This window comes from Zosterops lateralis (genome assembly GCF_965231275.1).
Source record: "Zosterops lateralis genome assembly, chromosome: 4".
NCBI classification, from domain to species: domain Eukaryota; kingdom Metazoa; phylum Chordata; class Aves; order Passeriformes; family Zosteropidae; genus Zosterops; species Zosterops lateralis.
This window is the reverse complement of record NC_139765.1, coordinates 64,888,247-64,914,974: the sequence shown is the minus strand read 5'-3', so window position 1 is coordinate 64,914,974 and position 26,728 is coordinate 64,888,247. Positions and strand designations below refer to the sequence as shown.

Genomic DNA, 26,728 nt, shown 5'->3' with positions numbered 1-26,728 from the left:
CTTGAATGCGATTGTCCAGAAATTCCTTCCAACATCTGCCAGTCTGCCATTCTGTGAACATGCAAACATTCCACCAAACCTGTAAAAATCTACTTCTTCAGGCCTACAGAAGGCTTGATCATTTTTCAGAAATAGTGTTTGAAACACTTCTCGTACTCCTCTTCCTCCAAGCCTCAAGCTGTTATAACGACTTTTCTTTGAGGCTTAGAAACTGTTCTGGATCTTAACTGCAGGTGTTATTTGCATTGGATTTGTCAGCCAGGAGTTTGTACTGTGAAGAAAGAGAGCACTTAGGAAAGGCTTATAAACTTTACCTTTCCAGTATACACTAAAACTGAGATTCAGCTGAAGACGTGGGGATGTCTAAATTTCAAGTAAGCTGGCTCTGTGGTTTCCCACAAAGCTGTCTAGCTTTATGAGGTATGCACTGCTCCCTTAAGTTATATGCCCACAGGTAGGTATGTAATGCCATTTAATGTGCTTTATGGTAGGGCTAGCAGATATGACTGAGAATTTATAAAATAAATTATAGATCTTATAAAAGATCTCTTCAGATCTCTTTCTCTTTGCACTGGCAGCTGAAGTCTTAAGTAGCATATAACATGTTTATGCAATTGCATTCAATCTGTTATTCACCTGATTCCCCCTTAATGTTTTATAGACTGGCTCTCTTATATCCTACTGCAATGGGAGTCTGAACACTCAGCTCAGAGACTGTAGAGATTGTTTGTGGGTACTTAAACGTAGGCATCCTTTTAACTTAGTTAAATCCTGCTCCAGAATCCAATTGATAAGTGCGGAAATGATGGTAAGGTCTCTGAAAATCTGAATACTTACTTACAGAGTGCAAAAGTTGTTTAGAGCAGAGGACCTTAGAACCCAGGGGAATTTTCCTGCAATGCCACTTGAGATAAAACTGCTGTGGTTCCCTGTTTGAAGTCCACCCAGTAGTCAGGCCAACCATGTGTTATCAGTACACACACATATGTGCACTCAATTGTTCCCTGAGTAAAGACACAGCGAGCAGATGAAGCTGTGAATTGCAAATCACAGGAAATCATGAGATACTTTTTTGCACCTCAAGGCTAGAGTATGTGAGCTTTTAAATTCTTAAAACCATTAATTACCACCCTTAGAGTAAGATGTGTCACTGTTCCCATACAGTAGATAAGAAAGCCTCCTACACAATGGTATACAGTTAATCACTAGAAGTGATTAACTTCTAGTGGCTACCTACAGGTATAAAAAAATCTCTTTAACAACAAGAAGTCTTGGTTTCTTAAGCTGTGGATCATCTTTAGGTTTAGCAACTTGTTGAGGAAAAAGAGACTGCTCTATTGCCTGATGATACAAGCTACTGCAACGTGCTGAATTGTCTAAAGAAAGTGGCATTAAGAAAGTGGCATTGTAAGAGTTAGAGAAGTGTACTGAATATAGTAAACTTGGGGGTTTTGGACTATACTGAATTTCATCGTTGTTTATTTCATTATAGTAAAACTTTGGTATATAGGCAACAATTTTTTTGTTTGCTTGTTTATTTGTTTGCAAAGGCACTAGATGTTTAATAAGAGAAGCTCTCTTTGTTAAGTGGAGATTACGCCATGTGTAATTGTACTGCTGCAGAAATTGTAAGAGGTTAATGAAAGTTGCACATAGTAGTGATAAGTATCACATAACCAATGGTAATTTATATCTTCAGGTACTGGATACTATGAAAAGTGTGCTGTGTGGTATTACAACTATGATAAATGAGAGAAAGATACTATGAATTCCTGGGTGCCCATCCACGTGGGCACCAATGACACTGCCAGGGAAGGCCCTGAGGTTAGCAAGAGTGACTTGAAGGCTCTGGGGGCAATGGTGAACAGCATGGGAGTCCAGGTTTTATTCTCCATCTTTATGGTGAAGAGGAAAAGCTTGGGTAGGAGCAGATGTGCATTTAATGAGATCCCAGGTATGTCTGAGGTTTAATGGGGTCCCTCGTGTGCCTGGTGTGGTGAGATGAATGGAAAGAATGTCTTTAATAAAGACAAAGGTAAAGAGAAAGGGAATTGCTGCTGATGTAAAGGAGCAGCTCTTCTGTGGTATGGGCAACAGTGTAGTTGAGAGCTTGCATGTCAGGGTCAGAGGAGAGACCAGTAAACAAGACATTGTGGCAAGAGGGTGTTACAGACACTCTGTGAGTGAAGAAGTTGACAGTCTTCCTTATACAGTTGACTAAAATCTTTGTATTACAGACTCAGCTTCTCATAGAGTATTTAAGCCTTCCTGACACCTGCCAAAAGGGCAGTACAGCAGGACACATCCCCAGGAAATTCTGAAGGTTGTCATGTACAACTTCATAATACAAATGTTGCGCATGACAAGCAGAGGTGATGTTTTCCTGGACACTCATGGCCTCTGAAGTGCTTGCTGGGGATGTGACAGTCAATAACAGGCAGGCTTGGTCAGTGACCATGAAACTGCAGAGCTCAAGATCCTGAAGGGATTCCTGAGTAAGGCAAGAAACAGAACTCAGACCTTGAATTTCAAGAATGTAGACTTCAGCTTAGTCAGGGAATCGGGAAGTAAAATCTGGTGGGAAGCAATATTGAAGGGCAAAGGAGCTCATGAAAGTTAGTAGATCTTTAAGATCTATCTCCTTGAAACAAAGCAATGATCCATCCTAGTACTCACAAAAATTAGTATATATATCAGGAGTCTGTCTTGGTTAAAACAAGGACCTGGCTGGGGTCCAGTGCAAAAAGAACATTTATAGAAGTGAGAGCAGGATAAGGAGAAATTTAGAAACATTGCTTGGGTAGGTACAGATGGTGTTAGGTAGGTCAAACAGTGGAAAATGATAAAGTCAGTGATCTGAGTAATCTCAATATATACAGATCCACAGGACTATAGGGATGCATCTGTGAGTACTCAGAGATTTGGCCAATGTCATATGAGGTAAGTCTTAGGTGTCCTTGAAAGATTGTGGAGACTGGGGGAGTTCCCTGATGACTGGGGAGAGGAAAATGCTACAACCATCTTCAGAAAGAACCAAAAATTATACTAGTAAACAAAGCATAGGTTTGTTTTCCTTTCTGGAAAAATCATGGAGTGAGTACTGTTGTAAACCATTTCTAGACAAATGAAGAGGATGATGGTGAATGAAAATATCCAATATTGACGTACAACATGTTTGGCCAACTGGGTTGCCCTTCTGCTGTTTAATAAGTTTATCAATGATCTGGAAGAGGAGAAGGCCCCTCTAGTTTGCTCAAGATTCCAAACTGGCAAATGAGATCAATGTGCTCTGTGGTAGGGCTGGCATCCAAGGAGATGTAGACAGACTGGAGGAATGGGCAGACATGAGCCCATTGAAATTCAGGAGGGATTTGTGCAAAGACCTTCACTTTAGATGGTCAACAGTATATTGGGCTGTATTGTAGCCAAGAAATTAAGGGAACTGATTATTCCTTTGTACTCAGCATTTGCAATATTGCATCTGGAGTGCAGTGGCCAGGTTTGGGTTCCTCTGCATAAGAGAGATATTGACAAACTGGAATAAATCCAGTGAAGTGTTGCCCAGACTGTTAGGAAATTGGAGTAACTGTCCTCTGAGGAGAGGCTGAGAGAAAGGTTTGTTCACCTTTATGTAGAAAAGGCTAATGATGAATTCTATCACCATCTTCAAGTTCCTAGTGGGAGGAGACAGGCAAAATAGATCCTTATTCCACCCTAAGGTACAAGTGAAAGGATGAGAAGTAATTGAGACAAGTTGCAAAAATAAGAAATTCTGATTAGACTTAAGGTTGCCCAAAGAGAGTTAAATCTCTGTTCTTGGAAATATTAAATTTGACTGAAAGTTGCTCTGAGCAAACTATTATATGGTGGCCCTGTTTTGAGAAACTGGTTGGTCTCTGGGTGACCTCCAAAGGTTACTTCTTACCCATTCTGAAATTTGTTTTGCACTAAAATGGAAACTGAGGCTACTGGGATATCTGACTGGTTTTGTGCCATTATGAGGAAGGAGCTATTTCTAGAGTCAAGAGTATAAAACCTCTAAGTAAACATCTGAAGAGAAGGGTAAACTTTCTTAGTCCTGAATAGATATACTTTCTGGGATAAAGACTGTTGTTTACTTTTTCTGAAATGAGTAGTATTCAGAGCCCATTCTAAGGACTATGGATAAAACTTTTTAAAATATTTTTCTCTATAATTCCATCACAGAGACAGTTGGTAGCTCATGCAGAAAACCTAGTTAGTGTATTTAACATGGTCTGCAATGTGTTGCTCAACACATGGAAAGCAATGGGCAGTAACCACAGTACCACTGTGCTCTCCATTCTTATTATTCTACCTGTGAGGTCCTACAGAAGGACACAGGTGTTTAACTTTAATCTCTTACCCTTGGAAATGGTAACCTTGGCCAATATATTAGGGGTTTTAGTTAAAATCCATGTAATACAAGAGAGTTACATTTAATAGCCCTAATGAATTTTAATATCCACTCCCTTCTACCCCCTACCACCCCACCCCCCCATACGCCTGGATCCATTTGGAAGGAAAAATTATGTAGCATTTTGTTTAAAATGAACCTGTTCTCTGTGGCATAGGCAGGACCTGAACATATAACCTAAATATTTTCTTCACTAGCAAGACTTTCTTCTGTTTAGGCTATGAAGTTTTTCCTATGGTGTTCTCAGCATGAAAGAGATAACTGCTAGGAGAATTTGAACTTTCAATACTTTTATATTACAAATGAAAGTCCTAAGAGAAAGATCCTGAGGGTCTCACAATTTTGTTTGCTGGTGAAACCCAATTCTTTATTTTAATGTGATTTATCAGAACTTGCTGCTAATGATAGCTCAAATCTTTCCCTACGTTCTTCCTTGGGTTTGCTCTTGAATTGTGATATATGATTCTTTCACCATATAAACAAATAAAAATTGAACTATTTGTGGTGGTATCTGTACCAGTATTAGTTGGACTCAACTGCTGCAGGTGAATAAACTCATATTAAATAAAGCAACAGGAGAACAACAAGACAGAACAACAATATTGCTGTTGCACGTTGTTTAGTACACAGCCTTTGAGATTAGTGGCTATTTTGTTGCAGTCTTTACTTTAAGATGCAAATCACTATTTGTGCAGTAGAAATACAGATTGCAAATAATGTTTAACATTGTGACTAATCTATACTACGTTCATATTGTGAGCATATCAGCATTCCTGTGCTCTACTCAGTTCCAGACCTTGTTTTGTTGAAGTAAGAAAATGTGGTTGTGAGATTGCTGGGAAAACATAGCCAGGTGTCCATGCACTGGCTATTCAGTAGGGTAAAGTGCATGTACTAATCCTGTTTCGTTTAGACTGATGATAATGAGGCTAAATATCTGCAGAAGCTTCTCACAAGTGATTTGTTTAATCTTAAAAAAAGATGGTATAACTTTTATGCTATTATATCAGAGTGCATGGTATCCCAAGACCCCAGACAGGTACTCTGGAATATTGCAAATAATTCTGCCCAGGATGTTTTATAATACCTGGGAATTTTTATGCAGTATTCAGTCTTGGGTTAGGTGGGTTGTTTTCCCCTAAATATGTGAGTTTTGAAGTATTTTTGAAACAGGATTGATCACTATTCCACTAGTTTCTCAACCTGTATTTACAAAGCAATGGAATAGAGAATTTTATGCAGAAATAGTTATATATATTTGAATAAAAGAGCAAAAACACACAATGCAAGGTACCTTGTTATCATAATTTACTGGTTGTTTTGGGGACTAGTAATTCAGGTGAGACTGGAAAGTAGTCATGGTCTCAAAGAACATTTGCTGTGCAGCATTTAGCCAAACTTTGGTTGGTATGTGTATGAGTGCTGTTTTGACACAGAATTAGAACTTGTGAGACAAGCCTTGCTGGTGAGAACTATCATTACAAGGCATTGCTCATTCTGTATAGCAGATGGACTTAACTGCTGGATGCATCTCAGCCATCTCTTTTAAACTCCACAGTCTCTGTTTCTCTGAAATGAGGTAGATAAATGTGATGGGGCACTACAACATTTAGCTAAGTATTTGTACAAGTGAGAATATAAAATTATTAATGTGTAGAGTTCTATAAATATGATTATGCAAATTCTAGCTTCTTTTCTAGCTTCTCCTATCTTCTTTTCTGGTTCTGATCAGTACAGTCTCTGGTAATGTCTAACAATTAACACAACTCTACCCTCTTCACTTTTTTCTGGGCACTGTGCCAGGCATATTATTAAGATATAAAAGTTTCTCCCATTTTGCTATTTTGTGCCAAGGTGTTACTGACCTCTTCCTTTCTTCTGATGATCTCAGCATTACTTCTCCAACTTCTGTGCACTAAATGGCTTTTTCTCAATGAAAATGTAAAGAGCACATCTATACTAAGTAGTCTGCTGATGAGAAAATTGGATGTCTTCAATGTTGCTAATCAATAAATTAACTTCAAGCACTCATTTTAGGGCTGCAGATACACTCTTAACTGAGATTCCCTTGCCCCACATCAGACTCAACACCAGCAAAAGATGAACTAGTGTCCTTGTGCTGCTTCTGCACACTCAGCTCTAACTTGGACTGGCTCCTTTGGAGATTTGATGCATCTAGTTTGCATACCAAACTGGTCAGGCCTGATGAAAGTACTGCATTACTGATAAAGGAGAGTGTTTATTTGAATGGAGTTACATCATGTCAAATATACAGTGCCTTTGTTTTGCAGGGATAAAGATGCCATGTATGGCCTCAATGTAAAATATATAAATGTTTGTGATTGTGCTGGTCTATTTTGGATTCAAACAGATACAATGAAGATTCTGCAAAAGCTGTGAACAGGTCCTCAAAGGGTGTTTTGATTTGCCGCTATTCATGATTTGCCTTTTTGTATTACCTAGTATCAAAGAAAAGGCAACTTTCTTCTGTATCTCTGCCTCTAAATTTGCAGAAAGAACTCTAATTTGCATGTACTTTAAAAAAGACTGTTTTATCTCTAAAAGGGTTTTAATCATATTTTTCTCTGCTAGAGATTAAGGATTTTTTTTTTTTTTTTTTAATAAGAGTTTTTATCCTGGCACCAATGAGCTGTTTTTTGCAAGTTAGATATTACAATTTTTGAGAAATGGGCTGATTCATTTGATAACTTTTCTATCCTTGCTACAACAAAATCTTATGACTCATTAGTTTGTGAATTTCATTGGTTTGTGAACTTCATTGGTAACAGTAAAATGAGAGAGCTCTTGTCAGTTTTGGACAGACCATAAAGTACATAGGGAAAATGATGTGGAAGTGCTAGATGTGGGGAAAACAGGACTGCAGCAGGATTTCAGGAACAGATAATTATTGATTTCATGCTGTTTCATTAGAAAAGGTAAATGTCACAGAATTATGAAGAGACAGTTTCAACAAAAATCTCTAAAAATTTGAAATCACATAATTTTTAAGGTGAAATCCTTGGCTCCAGTGAAGCCAATAATGAACTTCCCACTGAAGGTCATTTCTCATCATTTGCCTCTTCTTCGGCTCATCTTCCTTTCTTAGGCCTTAACGTCTCTTCCTCTTATTTTCTATCTCAGGATAGGTTAACAATGAAACAGAAACAGTGTATATAGTTTTAAAGAATAAGCATCAACAGAACTCTTGCTTCCCTGCTTTTAATTGTTTCATTGAGTGAATTTATTGTGTTTTCTTGCATGTTTTGTCAGCATTTGTACTCAACATATGTCATCTGATTTTAAACAGAAGACAACTTCTTGGTCTGAGTCAGAAGAACCAGTTACTTATTTGGCTTTGAATTAAGACATATAGGGAGGTTGTTTGTTTAGAAAACTTTCATTTGGAAACATTATAAACTTTCAGACTACCCAACAGAAGGACAGAAATTCCACCCTCCACAAAATATTCAATATTTGAGAGTATTATGAATACTCACGTTACTATGTATCAGAAAACCAAATATTTTCACTGATTAAATCCCTCTTTCCCCATCTTTTCTTTTTTTTTTTTCCACTTGTCTTCTTCCATGCAGCAGCACTTTGCACACCTATTCATATTCATAATTACATATATGACCTTCACTGGTGCAAAACGATGTGGGGATGTGTATTTATTTCCTTCTAACCCCCTTAACTGAACTTTGTCTTTCCTTCTCATGTCAAGGGAATCCACCTTCCTTCAAGTGTGACTGCATTGTGTGTTGCCTCTTCCACAGGCCTTTCTGATGTGTTTACTTAGAACACCATGTGAAGTGGCAGCCACTCACACCCATGTCATGCCACTCCACTAAGAGAGTTTTCCCTCTGTGCTTTATCACATTCTCTGCTGAGCTGTTCTTTTGATGTGTAACTTGTAGCCTCAAGAGAAAAGTAGAAAGCCCCCAAATGCTACTAGTTTCATCACTTACTGTGAACCAGTACTGGAAAAAATGATCTCTGATTGCTACACTACAAGAGCACTATAAATATTTGTAGAGCATCCTTATGTAGGTCATTTTGGGAGCTCATCTGCATACAGCTGTGTCTGAAGCAAAGTACTAATGGAGCTAAAGGAGACAAGCAGGAGAACCAAATGCTGGCACATCCTCCTTGCAAAAACAAATGATATTTGTGAAGATCTAGTTACTTAACAAACACACTTGAATATGCAAAATGCAGCCACAATTTAGTAAGATCTCTGGGAAAGAAGGATTTGGTAAAAACTTGGTTCTGATCAATGAGGCAGGAAAACTAGTGGCAAAGACATAGAAAGGCCAAGGCATTTAGTGGCTTTTATGGATTGGATTTGTCCTGTAGCATCCCAGGTCTCTGAGTGAAAGCGTGAGCTGTAGTAGAGAGACACAAATGTAGCTGTAGTAGAGAGTACTTAAACCCGTTGGATATGCAGAAGCTTATGGCACCAAATGGGATGGATCAAAAAGTCATGAGGGAGCTGATGCTACTGCAAAGACAGTCATCGTCAGAAAGTCACTAGGAAAGTTTCCTAATGACCAGAGGAAAAAAAAAGGATAAAAAAAAGAAAGCATGTATTCATCCTCAAAAAGAAGATCCACAAGAGAAGTACCAGGCAGCTTGACAAATGTGGCCAGTACCTTTCCTGGGAGCAAGTCCTCTTAGAAGCCATGTCCAAGCAGATAAAATACAGGAAAGTTATTAAAAACAGACAGCATATGTTTAACCCCCGGCAAATCACTCCATCAGGCTTTCAGCATGATCAATTATATAATCATCCTTTATAGCCAAATTAGGGAGACCTGTACAGTGGATGAAAAATAGACTGAGTATCGGGCTCAAACCAGCTGTGGTTATTTGCATCACATCCAACTGCTGGTGTGTTACTATTTGTGTCTTTCTGACTAAAGGATGCAACGTCTCTGCTGCTGATGTGAGCAATGGACTACACCCTCTGCAAATCTCCACTCGGAGAACAGATAGATTCACTAAAGAACAGGACCACTCTGCTCCATCCAGCTGGGAGGATGGGCTGGCAGGAACGTCTTGAAGAATGGCAAGTGAGAGTCCTGTATCTGGGAAGGAGTAACTCTGTTCACCAGGACAGACTGTCCCAAAAGCAGCTTTGCAGCAAAGCGTCCGGGTGAAACACATTCCAGCAGTATGTGGTTGTGATGAAGAATGCCAGAGGCAGACTGACCTCTGCTACCTCAAGTGTGGCAAGAAGGTTGGAGAAGGTGATTCTTCTCAATGTATTTAGCAGTTGTAAAACTGCATTAGGAGTACAGTGTCCACTTTGGGGCTGACTGGTCCTGGAATGACACTGATGATGTGGAGAGAGTCATCACGATGGCAGCTCGGTACTGAAACACAGACCCAGAGAAGCTGTAAAGTCTTCATCTGCACGGACATTCAAAACTCTGCTGTTCAGGGCACGGAGCAATCCAACCTCATTGACTCTACTCTGAAGGTGTTGCTTGGGCGGGGGGATGTCCACCAGACGAGTTTTCCAGTCCCTCTTCTTGCTGTGAGTCAGCGAGGTTTCTTCAGCCTTTAACCGCTCTCGAGCACGTCCTTGGACGCAGCGGGGAGGCGAGCGGGAGGCAGCGCCCGCAGGGCCGGCCGAGGGTCCCCGCTCTGTCCCCGGGGATGCGGCGGGCCAGCGGGGCGGGGGTGGCGGTGGCGGTGCCTTTAAAGGCGGCGGCGCGGGGCGGGCCCGGAGCGCGGGGGGAGCCCCCGCCCGGAGCATGCGCTGCGCGGGGCGGCGGAGCGGAGCGGGGCGGGCGGCACCGCCGCACTCCCCCGGCAGCCGCGGCGGCAGCCAGCGAGCCCCAGCCCGGCCCCGGCACTGCCGCCGCCGCCGCCGCTCGGGGCCGTGGTGGCGACCGCCCAGCCCTGAGTGTCCGCGGGGGAGCGGGGCTGAGAGCCGCCCCCCAGCCCGGTCTGCGCCCGACGGGAGAGGCGGCGAGCCGCGGCGGCCATGGGCAACGAGGCGAGCCTGGAAGGAGGCGAAGGGCTGGGCGCCTTCCCCGAAGGGGCGGCGGCAGCCGGGGATGGCGGCGGCCCCGCGGCCCCCTTGCAGAGCCTGGTCCCGGCCGGGGTGGAGGCGGACCTGAGCCAGCTGAGCGAGGAGGAGAGGAGGCAGATCGCCGCTGTCATGTCAAGGGCGCAGGGGCTGCCCAGAGGGAACCTCGCCGGCGCGGAGCCGCCTCCCATGCAAAGGCATGCACGGAAAATCTCTCCCTTCTCCCGCTCCTCCCTTCCCCCTTCTCCGTCTCCTCGCGGTGGGGCGGGGGGCGAGTCGCAATACGATCTGGGCCCGCCGCAGCCGGGGCCGGCGTTCCATTTTGCTGGCAGAGGGAGGGAAGGGGCGGCTGCACGGGCGCGGGCACCAGGACGGAGCCTGCACCCTCTGGCTTTTCCACTACAGCGGTCTCTGATGATACCGGCGCTCCCCGTCTCCGTGGGCTGCGCCCTCTTTTCCTCCCTTGCGCTGATCTGGGGCACGGGCAGTTTCTGTGTCGGGGCGGGGAGAGATGTGCAGACACCGTTCTGGTTTTCTGTGTGCGGGTGTGTGCTTTACGGGGCTGGATGCCCCACGGCTCCGGTAGTAGCCCGGGAAGCTCTCCCCGGGGCGGATGGGTTTCTGCAAACGTCTGGAGAGAGGGAATCTTGTTGAATATTCCAAAGCTTTTGGGCACAATACATTTGCTGGCCGTTACTCTGCCAATTCTGAACCTCTACAACTATCATTTGGCTTCATTAAATAGTCATGGATTGAGGAGGTCTGTTTCAGCCTATTTTTCGTCTTTTTTTTTTTTTTTTTTCCCCCTTTCCCTTTATTAGTTGCAAAGGGAGAGGCCAAATGGATAGATTAAATTGATTTCCACGGTGTTCAGTGTTCTGGAGAGTCATGACTTTACCTCATTGTGCTGCTGCCAAGGCTGGGATGATTTCCTTGCCCGTTCTTTCCCTGCCCCTCAGCGGATTCACGGCCCGACGTGCAACAAGCCCCGCTCCCCGCCCGGGGCTCGGGGTGCCCCTGTCCGTGGTGCTGAACCGCCGGCCCCTGTCCGTGGTGCTGAACCGCCGGCCCCTGTCCGTGGTGCTGAACCGCCGGCCCCTGTCCGTGGTGCTGAACCGCCGGCCCCTGTCGCTGTCCCCGGTCTGAACCATCGGCGTTGCCCGCCCCCTTGTCGCTGTCCTCGGTCCTGAACCCTCTCCCGCCCCGGCCCGGCATCCGAGGCCGGCGCCTCTGTTGCTCTCCGGCTCTGGGTGTGTTGTTTGTCTTGAAGGAGGAAGCTGAAAGGAGCCTCCTCGACTGTTTCACGGTGCATTGACCTCACCCCACATAAATGCATATTCAGTTTATATAATATCAGGTTTATATAAGTGAATTCTAGAAGAGAGGCAAGGAGGGTGGGACTAAAATAATTCTTGGGCAAATTACTGGAGTCATTGAGATTATACCTGAGATGATGGTCTCCATTTTTTAAATCTGGAAGTCAAATCTTCCTGTTTCATGTCTTGCTTAATTATTGATCAGGCATTAGCACTGTGTGTAAAATAATTTTTTCCATTCAATTCAGGTCTCTGCACAGCTTCTATAGGTGTTAAGGAGGAAAATAAATATTCTTTAGTTCCATGAAACTAAGCTCAAAATTCCCTTTTGTATAACTGTTTATGAACAAAGACACAAGTACTTTGAAACTTAGTTTTTACTGGAATATTATCATGAAAAAAAATAAGATAAATGTTCTTGGAAGTCTTTAGAATAGGCTGAACTCATCTCAGTCTGAATATCTCTGCCTTTATAAATGGCTGCTTTCCTACAAACATATTTATATCAGAAGCTACTTTGATCTTGTTAGCATACCATACTTCCAACCTCTATTTAAAGTAAAGGGACTCTAAATTTGTGAATTGCAGCCTTTTACTTTGCGTCAGAACTCAGCTTTGACTATTATAGCAGTTCCCATCATCGTATCTTTGTATCTCTCCCACTGTAATGAAGTTACTACTTGTCTTGTCTCTTGGTTTGTGGCTTTATTTGCTCCTCTTTCTGTTTGCTTTCTTTGCTGTTGAGAGCTACCAAGAATGTTAGCAGTAATTGGCAAGAACTGGATCCAAACAAAACCCTTGGAGTAAGACTCTTCTAAGGATTACAGATCACCCTCTTCTAGACTAAAACTGGAACTAGCTTTCTTTTTTCTTTTTTTGTTCCGGTCCAAATATTAAGTAACACAATATGATCAAAAGAGGAATTCTGGCTTTCAGACCATATAGCTTTGCATTTTAGCAGTGTCCTTATTGTAGTGTCTCTTAGTTTTTAACTTATTAAATGAATTTTTCCTTTGTGATTTCCATTATAACATTAGAGTCTAATAATGATTTGCTTTTCTAAATGCTCTCATTCCTGTTCCCAAAATAACCCTAAAGTGTACAAATTCCTTATGATTGATGGTATCCTGAGGTAACAATTTTTGCAAATACAGACTTCTTAATAGCAAGTAATATATGTGCCAGGTAACACAGTTGCACCTTAAAATGAATGCTCTACATTCTAGAACTTCTGCAGGACTTTGAACTTTTAAGTCTTGTGAATTTTAATATGAGCATTTTAGGTCTAGAGCCCCTGAAGTGAACTGTCTAATTAATAGGTTCCTACTATTTTTGTTTTTTATTTATGAAAAAAAATTCAAAGCGGCGATTCATTCTCAAGGTTCCAATGAGATGTTTAGGATATGTGGAAATCTTTCTATCCTATTTCAATTACTTGTCTTCAGAAAATTCATGGCTGGGAAATTCATCTGAAATAATCATGGTCAATTCGTAAACAAGTTCCATTTGTTCTAGCTTCATCAAATGACTCTGTAACTGTGCCAGTGTTCACTTCCTGAGGAATTATTCTATATCTGAAAGGATTAGATGGCCAACTGTATATATGATCATCTAATACAGCTGCTTGTGTTTTTGTTTGTTTTTGTTTTTCCCCTAGTTTAAGCTGGTCACAATAGATAGCAATTTTTTTCCCAGAAGATATATGTGTATATATATATATATATATATATATATATATATATTTAAAAGTTAGCTACACATGCATGAGTTCATAGATACCTTGTCTGTAAATATGAAAAGGTCTAACTACCTTTGAGTTGGATTGTTACTTCATTTGTCTTTGAAGCTATTAATACTGATGAATGGGGAAAATACATACTTTCTTAACAGGTGTTTGTAGGTATGGAATTGAAGAACTAGACCAATAGTCTCTTTTTTTTTGTTAAATCTCTGCTTGCTCCAAAGTAAGCTTTGATTTGGCTGTAATATGTAAATGAATAGAGATGAATTCCATGAATCAAGACCAAAGTGAGAGGAAACATGGCAGCACAAAGAAAAGCATTGTGTGAGGAAGAACTAAATTATTTTGTATGTTGGGTCTGGTTTGAAGGCTTTAAACCAATTGTGGGTTTTTCATGATTTAAAAGATTTGAAAGTTAGAAAATTCTTGTCAAATAAATACAAGATTTAGTTTGAGGATTCTGATTCACCAATTCAGATTTTTCAATATCAGTCAGTAGTTGGTCGTAAAGGGGTTGTAGAAAAGAGGATTTCAACTCTCAGGTATCTCAAACTAAATGGAACAAGTCCTGGCTTTTGACAGAAGTAAAATTTCTCAAGAAGCTTGTCTTTTCAAGGCTTTTTCTTCCACTAGTTAACCACGCTTTGTCTCCATTGCTTAGAAACATTTTTATGTACAACAGCAAGACAAGTCAGGTCTTCAGAATATTCCAGTAGCCTTGAAGAGGATCACCTGAGTTTATTTCCTAGATTCATGGGTTTTAATCTCATTTCAGAGCCTGATATCTGATCAGGTGGAAATTTATGGAACACATTATTTGATAAAAATGCAAGCCGAAGCAGAATTCTACTCCAATCCAGCTACTTTTCTTGCCAGTTTCTGAGTTAATTTTTTGATAACGGTTGGGGTTTTTTGTTTGGGTTTTTGTTTGGGGTTCCCTCCTCCCTCCCCCCCTTCTATTCTGCCTTCACATTGTGAGATTTGGACATGGGCATGATACCCTATTTCTGGACCTGAATTTCAATAGCAATGTTGATTGTTTCCCCCTCCCTTTTCATTCTTATCATTGTTGAATGAAGCCTTCCAAGAGTTTGAACATTTACAAACATGAATACTGGAAGTCTACCTGGCTGCTGCTAATAGACTGGTTGAAATGTTTTCATGTGGTAAGCTCTGCCTCTTCAGATAAACCTAGAGTGCTTATCTAAATAACAAGAAACAGAACTGCAGGTAGATCTACCTAGTTGCTAATCAGAGTATAAAATTGCTCTTTTAATAAGAAAAAAATGCCCAATATTTTAAAGAGTTAGATTATCACTGGGCTTTTCTGAACTACCCTCCTTATGAATAAATCAATGTTCCCTGATTCCAGTGGAAAAACACCTACTCACTTCAGTGGCTTGCACATTAAGGTCGTAAACTTCCAAATATTGTGGTCAATATGCACAGAAGAAATGGGAAAGGATAAATGGAATTGTGGAAGGCAGGAAAAAGCTCACCCTTAACAAGTATTACTTGATGAAATCTTTAAGTAACAAAAAAGTCAGATAAAAGACTATGAGAAATCCCATGTTATGAGTATTACACACAGAGAAATGTCTACCACTTGGCTTTGTCCTTTTTTATTGCCATTGCTACCCATTTAATAGAAGCTAAATGCTAATCAGAAATACTGCTAAACACATGCTGACATTAATAATGTAAAATATATTTTTTTCATGTGGCTACTGTAGATGATTCTGCAGACATCCAAAAAAACCCTCTTAAAATACTGCATTTATCTATTTATTAGTCAAGGAATGCAGTTAAATATAATAAATGATTTTTTATTTTGCTCATTAGTACCCAAGAAGAAATGTCATGTCTGGCAAACTAAGATCACATATGACTGGTTCTCTCAAAGTGAAAATTTTATATTTGCAACATTTCTGTGACACCAAAGAGAACACTGTATCTTCTAGCAGAAACTTGGTTATAGTGCTGAATAGAATATTTTATTATATCCCTGAGCAATAGAAGCAAATACAATATTATTTCTCCTTCTACAGCCAAGTAAAGCAACAAGTAAAATACTGTGCCACATATGAAGACATGGTCTTGCTTTGGGTTCCTACATTCTTAGTTTCATTTCCTCCTGTATGAACATATAGCAAAATATCGTTGCATGGATTTTTCCTAATTCTCTAATGTAACGGTGTTATTTATTTATTTACTTTTTTTTTTTTTTTTTTTTTTATCACTAGTCAGTGTGATTTGTTGAGATGATACTGAGAAGGAGTATGGTAGCTATTTGCAAAAAACTAAAAAAAAAGTTGAGGGCTAACTGTGGACAGAAATCTGTTTTATTTGATGGGCAACTTTTCTGATTTGTGAATGGATGGATACTTTACAAAGAAGCATATACTCCTTAACATACATGAATTTTAGGAGTTTAAATCCCTGATATTGAATTGTAAATATAACCAAATTTTGTGCAAGCATTCAGAATACAAGTACATCAGAATTTTGCATTGTGGATTTTTTTTTTTTTTTTTTTGTATGGCTGTACTTTGATCTGCTAATTTTGACACCTTTGTTTCTTTTAGTCTTCTGTCTCCCTTTTTTTATATCTGGAGGAGTAGGGTGGAGAGTTAATAATTTGTAGATAGATATAATAAGAAGTTCTAGCTTTGATCTCTTCAGAATTTTGAAAAAAACGTATCTGGTTAAATGTTGTGGTATTAGATTATTTTCTAAAGAATAAAACAATCTAAGACTGAATACTTGTATAAGCCTTTAAAAAATAATGATTATTTAAATACTTTTTACATGTACCTTGTTATAACCCTTGATCTTGAAAACGCTTAAGCACTGAGAAACTTCACAGCACTACAGTGTATATCCTGGGTTGCTGATAAATCTTATTTTATCTATATTTTTCCTCATATTATGCGTTATTTTAATTTTATCACTTATTGTCTCTGCAGACATCCTGAACCTGATACAAGCCGCCGTCCCAGACAACCAGGTAAGCCTCCAGATCCAGGACCACCAGGTTTAAGTAAAAGCAGAACAGTAGATGTGCTGAAGACAGAACAACGGGCACCTGGACGGAGCCCTTCTACTCTTAGTCTACGGGAATCAAAGTCCAGGACTGATTTTAAAGAAGATCAGAAGCCAAGTATGATGCCCAGTTTTCTCTCAGAAGCCAATCCATTGAGTGCAGTCACTTCAGTTGTGAACAAATTCAATCCTTTTGATTTGATATCGGATTCAGATACAACTCATGAAGAAGCCGGTAGGAAACAAAAAGTTGCCCCAAAAGAGCAAGGGAAACCTGAGGAGCAGAGGAGCCCTGCGAAACATCCAGCTCAACCGCAGTCTCCAAAGCCAGCTGCTCAACAACAAGGACCTGTCAGATCTACTGTCCAACGAACTGAGTCTTCCAAGCCAGTGCCAGGCCCTGGCCAACCAGCAGATGCTAAACAAGAGCAAGCGAAACAACTACCCCAGCCGAGAGGACCACAAAAATCCCAGCCACAACCGTCAGAACCAACGAAACCTGTTCAACAACAAACTTCTGCAAAACCTTCATCAGGCCCAACAAAACCATCCCCACAGCAACCAGACAGCACTAAAACGACGTCCCAAACACCACCTCCCACAAAACCATCATCACAGCAGCCAGGACCTGTGAAACAACCATCGCAACAGCCTGCACGGCAAGGAGCTCCTGTAAAGCCATCTTCCCAGCAGGCAGGGCCTCCAAAACAGCCTTCTCAGCATCCTGGACCTGAAAAGCCATCTGCTCAGCAAACAGGACCTGCAAAACAACCACCTCAGCCTGGATCTGGGAAACCACCTCCACAGCAAACAGGGCCTGTAAAACAAGTGCCACCCCAGGCAGGGGCTGCAAAACCACCTTCTCAGACTGCAGGGCCAGCAAAGGCCCCAGCACAACAAGCAGGACCTACAAAACCACCTGGCCAGCAACCAGGGCCTGAAAAACCCCCGCAGCAAAAGCCAGCTGGTGGAAGTCAACCCACTGAGTCTGCCCCAAAGAAAACCTTCTGCCCTCTTTGTACAACCACCGAGCTGCTGCTGCATACTCCCGAAAAGGCCAACTACAACACGTGCACCGAGTGTCACACTGTGGTCTGCAGCCTGTGCGGATTCAATCCTAATCCTCATATCACAGAGGTGAGTAATTTTCAAACTGGTGTTCACTACCAGAGAAAATAATTCAGTTTGCCTTTGTTATGTTGATACATCAGATGTACTACAGTATATCGTGATAATTTAACAGGTTCAGTAAAAAATTAATGGTATTTCAGAAAACTGCTTATGGGTAAAACAGGGTGAAACTGGAGGAAAAAAAAGAAGGTAATGGTGCTTTGCTCATGTAGATTTAGAAATTTTCATCTCTTCATATGAAGAGAAACCCCAGTGTGACTTTTGTCTCATTTTGATTATTTTGAATCACCAACTGTCTATGTTTATAATCTGACCACAATACTCATGTGCAAATATATTTATAGATAAATAATCTTTTCTGCTGTAAGAACTAAGTGAAAAAAAAAAAAAATCAGTCTTCATAGCTCCAGTGTGTGGCCTTAGGAAAGGATGTGGAGTGGATTTTCTTTACAACTCTGTCAGTGTTCAGTGGTGTTAGTTGAAAGCCTGAGTCATGAGTTTGACTTGGTGGTATGTGGGTTATTTTATTCTTGTAGGATGTTAAGATCTCTTTGGACTGCTTCTAACCTTGATTGCCATTCTTGCTGTAATTCTATAACATAAAAATGGAATAGAAAGCAATATTAGCACTTCAAATGAATTTATTTTAACCTGATATTTGTGGTAGCTTGATTTATTGCTTATATATATCCTTTATTGCTCTGCATGGGAATAAGGCTTCATGTGACTCTTTGATCAGCTTCTTGTACATCCTGATATGCTACTTTAAAATTTGAAAAGTAATTGGAGTTTCTTTTCAGTACCAACATTTTTATCAATTTATAGAAATTTGAGCATAGTAGATCTGGCACCAAAGGCTAACTAATGATAATCAGAAGTGATATTTGGAAAACCTTTTTTCTTTGACTTGCTTTAGTATTAATTTAGCTGATATGAGATGCATACAGGAAGAAGTCCAGATTACTACTGTATTTTGAAACTGATAAATACTAACTGTATATTGAAAATTGAACCAAAGAATTTCTGAAGCTGGAAAGGTGCTGTGGATATGGTGTAGCCTAAATTTCTGCTCAAAGTAGTGTGACCTAAAGCAGGTTTAGCCAGTGTTGATAAGGATGGAGGCCTGACAGCCTTTCTGGGCAACCTGTATACTCAGTACCACAATGATTTAAAGACATTGCTAGCTGTTATTTTTCTTTCCAGCACACATTTATTTGTGGCTATCTGGTAACAAACAGAAGACTTTTTGCATCCAGAAATACGATCTGTTGATTTTTTTTTTTTTTTTTTTTTTTTTTTTTTTTTTGTTTTTGTTTTTTTTTTTTTTTTTTGTTTAATTTGCAAATTTAAGCCTGGAAGACTAATTGCAGTAACCACTGGTAGTACTTTGCTTGGTTTAGGAGTGTAGTGTCTTCCTTGAGTTTAGGAAAATTGAGAGGATTGAGATAGCTACCCATTGAAGCCTGGACTGGAAAGGGAGTGACTTGAACATCTGTGTGCAGAAACTTCAGAACATCTGCTACTAACAGGGTGTCTATATTTCAGGGTCTACACAAGGAAAAGTCATTTTGGACTGTTAGTGTAAAAAAAAAGAGATAGAACAGGCAAGAAATGTGATGTTGAAGTCAATAAGAAAGTTGTATTGCAAATCTTTGCCTTCAAATTCTGCCTATGTTTTTAGGCCAGAACTTCTTACAATTATTTCAGTGCTGTGTTGTTCATGCCTGTAGTGTGCTCCTGGAGTCTCTTGAAGCCTCAAGTTTGTCTTCTTTTAAAAGCTTCAGATTTCCTATGAAATTGGTCAACAACTTTGGTGTGTTCAAATGAAACAGGTTTTGAGAGAGAGTTTAAGTAAGAAGATTCCCAAGTATTTGGAAATTCTGTGAATACCAGTTTTTGAAGTGGGTACTCTGTAAGTGTGAAATTCAGGAGTTTCAGACAATAAATACAGCTGCATTTAAGACTAACTGATTGCATACATATGTAAAAGCGGATTTGAATTTCATATTACACATTGAAATAAACACAGGATATGCATTTATTTCCTGATGAAATCTTTTCAGTAAATGAAGGTATTGGACATCTAATTTGTTCAGCTATTATTTCCAATCTCCTGACTCCCACTCAAGCTTTTCTCATTTGCTCAGTTTTGCACCACCAGCTGTCTTGCTGAAACTTCCTTGTGGGTGTCCTGCTCCAGTCTGCCATTGAAGTGCAACAAAAATCACATCTGACTTTATTACTGAGAACTGGGATCAAAGTTAATAGAACCTGCTCTGGCACCTACAAAAAATTCATTTATTTCATCTGCCAAGGTTCTCACTTGAGTTATTATCAAATTTTCCTTCTACTTTCTGTTCCCTTTAAGTATTTAGCTTATTAACAAAAGTTTCTGATTCCTTTTTTGCAATACTTTACCCATTTCTTCCCATCGATCAGGAGGATCATAGTTTGTGGTTTGGTTGTCAGTTTTCTTGCTTATGGTGCAATTTTTTTCTTTTGGCTTCTTGTATTTTAACTTCTCCTGAAGTATTATTAACCAAAAATCTGTGACTTACCCATGCACTTACTGACTTTACTGTTGTACCTTAGCTTTCCTTGCTAATCATGTTTCATGATTCTGGCATCCTGCATTGAGCTTTTCCCATGTCCTTTGTAACTACTGATTTTATTGCTTATGTTAAACACATTACTTATGGAGAAGGAATAATTTCAAATTGCATATGAGGAGTGGAAGGCATTTATTTAGGAAAAAAAAAATTGACTTGTTTTCTAAAATTTTCCCTTTGTGCATTTGCTGGAATTGCTTCCCTAAGGCAGTCTCCTTACAAGTTTCTTACAAGGTAGCAAAGTCTCCAAAACTAATCAAGTGAATGATTTTTCCAATGTAGATCTTTCTAAATTTCTGTGTTCTATATTTCTAGCTGATCCTGAAAAGAATTTAATAATCTTTAAAAACTGGCTTAGGAAGTAGAGTGCATACATTATAAAACCATCATAAAATGCAGATAAAAAATTTAATTAATTTTATTCACTTAAACCTCTATTTAAAATTCAGTAGTACATGCACTCTGTCTGTTTTAACTCACTAGAGAGAACTCTGTAACTAGGAGCAGAAAGTGATACCTGTATTGCCACAAGGTCAGACCCTTTGAACTGTTTCTCTGAACCATCTGACATTGCAGTCCTCTTGGGGAAGAAAGAGAGTTGGTGCCTTGCTTTCATACAGCAGTCTGGAGAGAAAAAGCACCATACATAAATGTTCAGTAACATATGTCTCTCTAATCTGTCTAGGTATTCATACTCCACTCATCACCATGGCACATGACTGCCTAGCAACAGTTGCCTAAAGTAATGGAAAAAATTATATAAGCAGGTTTGAGGACGTGTAGTCTATTCCATTTTTCTCTCATGTACATCAGAATCTTGTAGGAAGTGTATCTTTAATTACATGGTGACTTGCTTTTCTAATTTTTTTTTTACCATTTTATTTTCCCAAACACACTCCCATTAGCAAGAGAAACCAGCACTTCCCAAGAAAAGATTCAGCCCATTAGAACCTTCAAATAGGAGTAAGTTTTCTGAAAATGAACAAGGACATCTTGAAGAAAAAAGGCAAAAAGCATGAACTGCTGTAGTTAATGATAAGTGCATATGCTCAATAGCTTGACTAAATTTTCATTCCCTGTGAACTAGTTATTGGAAGATACTTGCAACATAGACTGAGCAAGGGTTTAAAGTGCAATAACAAAGTCATGACATTCTTTATGATGGTCATCTGTAAAGCTGACAATCAAGTAGAATGTTAAAGCTGTTAATGTTGGACCCTTGGCTGTGTGTGGGCTCTGCTGTGATGTGTATCTGTGCATATGTGAATGCCTGTCTTCTAAGTGTTTTTTTGAGGAGGGATTATTCTATATGAATTTTATCTACATTAGATCGTATTTAATCCATTGTTTTTGTGTTCTTTTAAGAGACCATTTGAAATTAATCTTGGGGCCAGGTATAATTTTGTACATAGATACTTAGTGAAAACTGTACATTCAAATAATGTGAAGCTATGTGTATTGATATAGGATTTGTTTATGTTTTAGTTTGGAAAAACAGGTGTCTGCCAGGGAAAAGCCAGAGCTTCTCTTGGAATGGAGAATGTAAATCCTCTCCCTCTGAATTATTATAATTTTGCAATTAAGGGGGCTTTCAGGCAAAGATATGGGGATATGAATAACAGTTCTTTACTAGGAATATTAAAAATGTAGTAGTACAAAAAAGCAAACAAACAAAAAAGAAAAACGCTGACAGAGTCAGAACAGGACCTGACACCCTGTTGGTCGGGGTTTTGGTAGGAGTCCAAGTAAGTCCTCCTGCAATGAGAGATGTGGTTCTGTTGGAGTAGAGATGATCCCATAGAAGGGTCCAGTGTTGGTGAGATGGGTCCAGTCTTCCTCTGGGAATCCAGTGGAAAACAGGCTGTCCTGAGGTTCTGAATTGCTGGTTTTATCCAGGTAGGAATGCTTGGCTCCTCCCACTGGGTGGAGCATCTCACAATGGGATGATGTAATTTTATCAGTCATGTGGTGAGCCTTAATGTCCCATTAACAGCAGATCTCCCCCTGGAGGGAGGATGGGCCATGGAAGAGATAAAGAACATTGCTCCACCTGGTTTTAACAGCTGGCCATTAACAGAAGACACCCACCCCCTGCCCCTTGGAGTTATGAGATAAAGAAAAACATCCCTTTGACCAGTTTCCCAACAGGTGGGAATAGAAGACATATTGCATTGCAACCCAAGGCAGTGTATTTGGCAAAAGTTCTTCTGGGTGGAGATAAAAGGAATTCTTAAAAATATTTAATTGTTTCTGATTTTTTTTTTTCTCAAACAATGTGTCTGTACCAAAGCTGACTAAATCCTAATAGAAAAAAGAGGAGGGATAAAAATTCCAGAAGGAGGAGTAAGAAACCCCAAAGAGTTGACTATCTCAAAGTGGAGTATATGGTTTCTAGACAAGTAGAACTTTTTACTGGATTGCACATTTATTTTTCAATTCAACATGAAAAAAAAATCTGAAATATTTTCTTTATTTGTTGGTATTGTAAATTTTTTTTGGGGAAGAGTTGTCTATTTTTTAATTTTTTTTTTGGTAGGGCTAGAAATTTTCCATATGAATGGTACTACATATTATTGCCTTGATTTTTTTTTTTTTTTGCTTTTTTTTCTGCCTCTCTTTTTATTTACAATCATATCACAACATTCAATTTAAAAATATGATATGTTAGTTCAAATCTTTATAATTATTTTTGGTATTTTTATTTGTTTTTATGAAAATCCTGCAGCTCTAAATCTCCTAAATATACTTTGGCATGAAGTAGCATCAGTAATTAAACAGAATTTAGGCAGTCAGAAAGGCATTAATTTTTTTCCGTTATTTTAATTAGTATTTGGTTGTTTAGGGAGAACAATATGTAATAATTTAAAATAAGGAAGATGATTATCATTATTGTGGTGAATACAGGTGCATTTTGCTTATAGTTACAATAATCTTAATAGAAATTACTCTATTAAATCTTTGTTGATTACATGACAGTAAAGGAAGCTGTTGATTGAAGTATTCCCTGTGGTTTGCAGCCTAGACCCCGCTGTGTTGTAGTAGTACATAGGAACCAGAATGCAACTTGGACTGGACATGATATATAAATAAGAAGAAAACTGCCATCATTGTGGGTAGTGACATGCAACAAATCTTAAGTTTTTTAATATCAGGGAAAATAGCTTTGAATCTGTACATTCTATGTGAACTTGGCGGGGGGGGGGGGGGGGGGGGCGGGGCATATAAGGGTTATATAAGTAAAGCAGAAAAAACTAGAAAAAAACCCCCAAGAACCTAAATGTGATTATCAGCTGTTATAATCATCGTAAGTTGTATAGAAATGAGTTTAAAAAAAACTCCAACAAAACCTACGACTTTTTAGAATTTTTCAAATTATTAATTAAAATAACAGTTCTTTGTTGTGCTGAAGTAAAGCAAGAAGAGTTCTGTGAAACTGATGGACTTTAGTCTGGATTCAAATTGATCAGAGAGCAGATGTAAACAAGACTTGTTTAATTCTCATTTAAAAGCCATAAAAGCGTGAAATATTTGCTTTAGTACAAAGAGTACTTGGGGTGTTCCAGTGTTACCAACACTGCAATTTCTATGCAAATGGAGCTTATTCACAATTTTTGTGATGAAGTGAAGTTAGTATAGTTCCTGTAGTTCTGCCCCTAGCCACAACTGCCACACAGACATTTGGGAGAATTGTAAAGATCCTCAAGCAGAAGGGTTGTGGAAGTACAGGAAACTGTTTCTCTCCATGGAATATTCTTAAACAAACTCCCACATTGTTTCTGTCTTAGAGAAAGGCTGTGTTCCTACAGTTCTGCTTTACTTTAAGGATTAGATGTAGAAATATCAGTGATGCCCTGTGGATTTTTCTTTTTTTTAATTATTTTTTATTTATGTATTTTTTTTTTCTACCTTTTTTACATAAGGGGCAGAACATAGAGGCAAAATGCCTCTGCATGGGGAATAGTGTCCCAATAATTTAATTGAGCAATATTCTACAATATGTTGGAGTGTTTTCTCATTAGTCCAGAAAGCTGGCCTGTCCAGTTTTTAACACAAGTAAATAATAAATTAATCTGCATAGCTAAAGATGTCAACTGCAGTCAGCCATCTGCGCCAGTATTGCTGTTGCTCAGCAACTGTAATTTACTACTATGTGAGGCCATGTGATGTGGGATGGAGTTTGCTGGGCAGTCACTGGCCCAGCCCTGCTCTCACCAGACAGCTTAATCCTTTTTGTGATTCGCTGAGTGCAGCTCAGATGAACTTTGTTAACCTTTTCTCTGCCACTCTCTTAATTTGCAGTTGGATTTTTTTGGTCAATCGTTCATGTGTTTCAGGCATATTAAATCTCAGTGCAGTTGATGAAAGCAATGAGCATTTGTTGCATTACTGCATGATGCAGTGCACTGAACTGTGTTTAAAAGTCTTTTTGCTTACTATGTGCATGAAGCAGCTTAATCATATCCTTGGGTATAAAAAACTAGTTTTTGATATCCTGAGATACTGACATTTAAAAAAAAAATCAAAATGATTATGCTCCCTGTTTTGCTTTATGATTCTAATTATGTAAGCTATACAATAATAGTTCCCCAAACATTCATAATTCATATGCAAACTATAGACTTTCGTATTGGTAATTTAAGCAGAGTAGTGGAGTATGTTTTAAGATTGTGATAACTGCATAATATAACTGATTCAGTAGTGTTTAGTAGATTTAGAACATCTAAGTAAAATTTAAAAATAGTTTTTCAATATGTCTGTTTAGAAAATCTGAACCAGCATTGGTTTAGCACCAAGCTACAGAGCTTGTAACCGTTCCTGTGGTTTGTGGAATGGATACCCATGGACAATACTGCTGACTAGAATCTAGTGTTGTGTTTGTAAGAATCTTGAGTCAGTGTTCCCTGGCAAACTCATCATACACCTGAAAGGAAGATAAATATGTATTTTGTAGTGATGATGTGTTTGCCTGAAATGAGGATCAGTTGCATACTGTGTACAATTGTTAAATGTTTGGTTCAGTGTAATTACTTTGAACAGCTGAAAACTTATTCATGGAAAGATGGTGTAGAAGAAAAATCTTTGTCTGCAGTATTGCACAATCTTCTTTAGAAGACATTTTAACTTGTATGTGGATGTACCAATTTAATTTGGTTTGTGATAGTTGGGATTTTTTGTTCATAACAGGATTTTCTAATTTAGTTTCTTGTCTCAGAGTATTCTACCACACTGCATGAAGCTGCATAAAATCATGTGCTTGAGCACTTTATTTTTCATGTTTCTCTCATCATCTTGGCAAAAATGTCTGCTAAGAGCCAAATCTAGATTTGTCACTGCTCTTTGAAATTGTCAGGGACCAAATAAGTTACTGTGTTTTCAAACTAGAAACTGATTTTGTCAGTAAAGCTTTGGACCTGAGCACTGTCAGCAAAGTCCATTTACATATCTGTGGTAATGTAAAGGGATGTTAATATTTTATGTATATTTTAAGTTCCTTTTTATAGCAGCAAATGACTGATCTAGATGAGGATGAGACCCATTCTCTTTGTGTGCAGCTCTGCTCTGCAAGGGGACCATTAGCATGGCTTCTGAGAGCCCCACTGGTATTTTGTGCCAGTGATTTTTATGTGAAATATGTTCAATCTGCAAGTCAAAATTTACTTCTTGCATACTTCTGGAATCATAGAATCAACATGGATTTTCTTTCCCCCTTATGTCATCTGTAGGGATAGAAATTAGGCATGCCAGGCAATGCACTTGCTGACAGCTTTCCTGTTGGTTTTGACTGCTATATGTTGTTAGAAGGAATCTCAATTGTTTTTGAAGAAAGGAATAGACACTGGATTGGCTTCAACTGTGTTGGCTTTGTTTGGGGTACAGAGAAGGACTGAACTATAGTTGCTATTTGTTATTGGTGTCAGTTATTAGCTTGCCTTTCTTTATGCATTCGTGATCTATGGAGTGTAGTGTTACAATTTTCTTCAAAGTAATTCTCCATGGATGTTGTTAGTAAAATACCGAATAAATTCATTTGGTGCTTCAAACCAGAAGAGTTGATGCTATGGTTGATGAATACATAAAATACATTTTAATTACTTTTTTGTTGTTCTGAGGGCATATAGTTTCTACAACAGTTAGAAAACAAAGCAGCGATTTCCTTTGCTCAGGACTTGAGAAATCTGTCAAGTTTACTGTCTTAGTTATGGCACTTATTGCATGGCTCTCAGAATGAAGAAAATCACTTACAGGTTTCTTCTAGAAATAAGACACAGCTCCCACCCCTATATACTGGTGTAAAAACCAGACAACTTGGGTTTCTTGGCATCAAAGAGGAATCTCCTTCACAGACAGGAACTGCTAAAGATCGCAAGTTCCTCTGGAAACTTTTGCTTTTTAATCCCATATAAAGATATAGAAATG

At 39.2% G+C, this 26,728-nt stretch overlaps 1 protein-coding gene across 1 annotated transcript in view; it reads left to right on the top strand.

The window, feature by feature from the left end:
• Positions 1-10,427: 10,427 nt before the first annotated feature.
• Positions 10,428-26,728, top strand: part of PCLO (piccolo presynaptic cytomatrix protein) — a gene marked incomplete at its 5' end in the record, with an annotated part of 328,275 nt that continues 311,974 nt past the window's right edge. Inside the window, 2 exons of the mRNA XM_083859465.1 lie at positions 10,428-10,669; positions 16,496-17,708. Coding sequence (XP_083715591.1) covers positions 10,428-10,669; positions 16,496-17,708 — 1,455 coding nt within the window. The remainder of the gene's footprint in view (positions 10,670-16,495; positions 17,709-26,728) is intronic.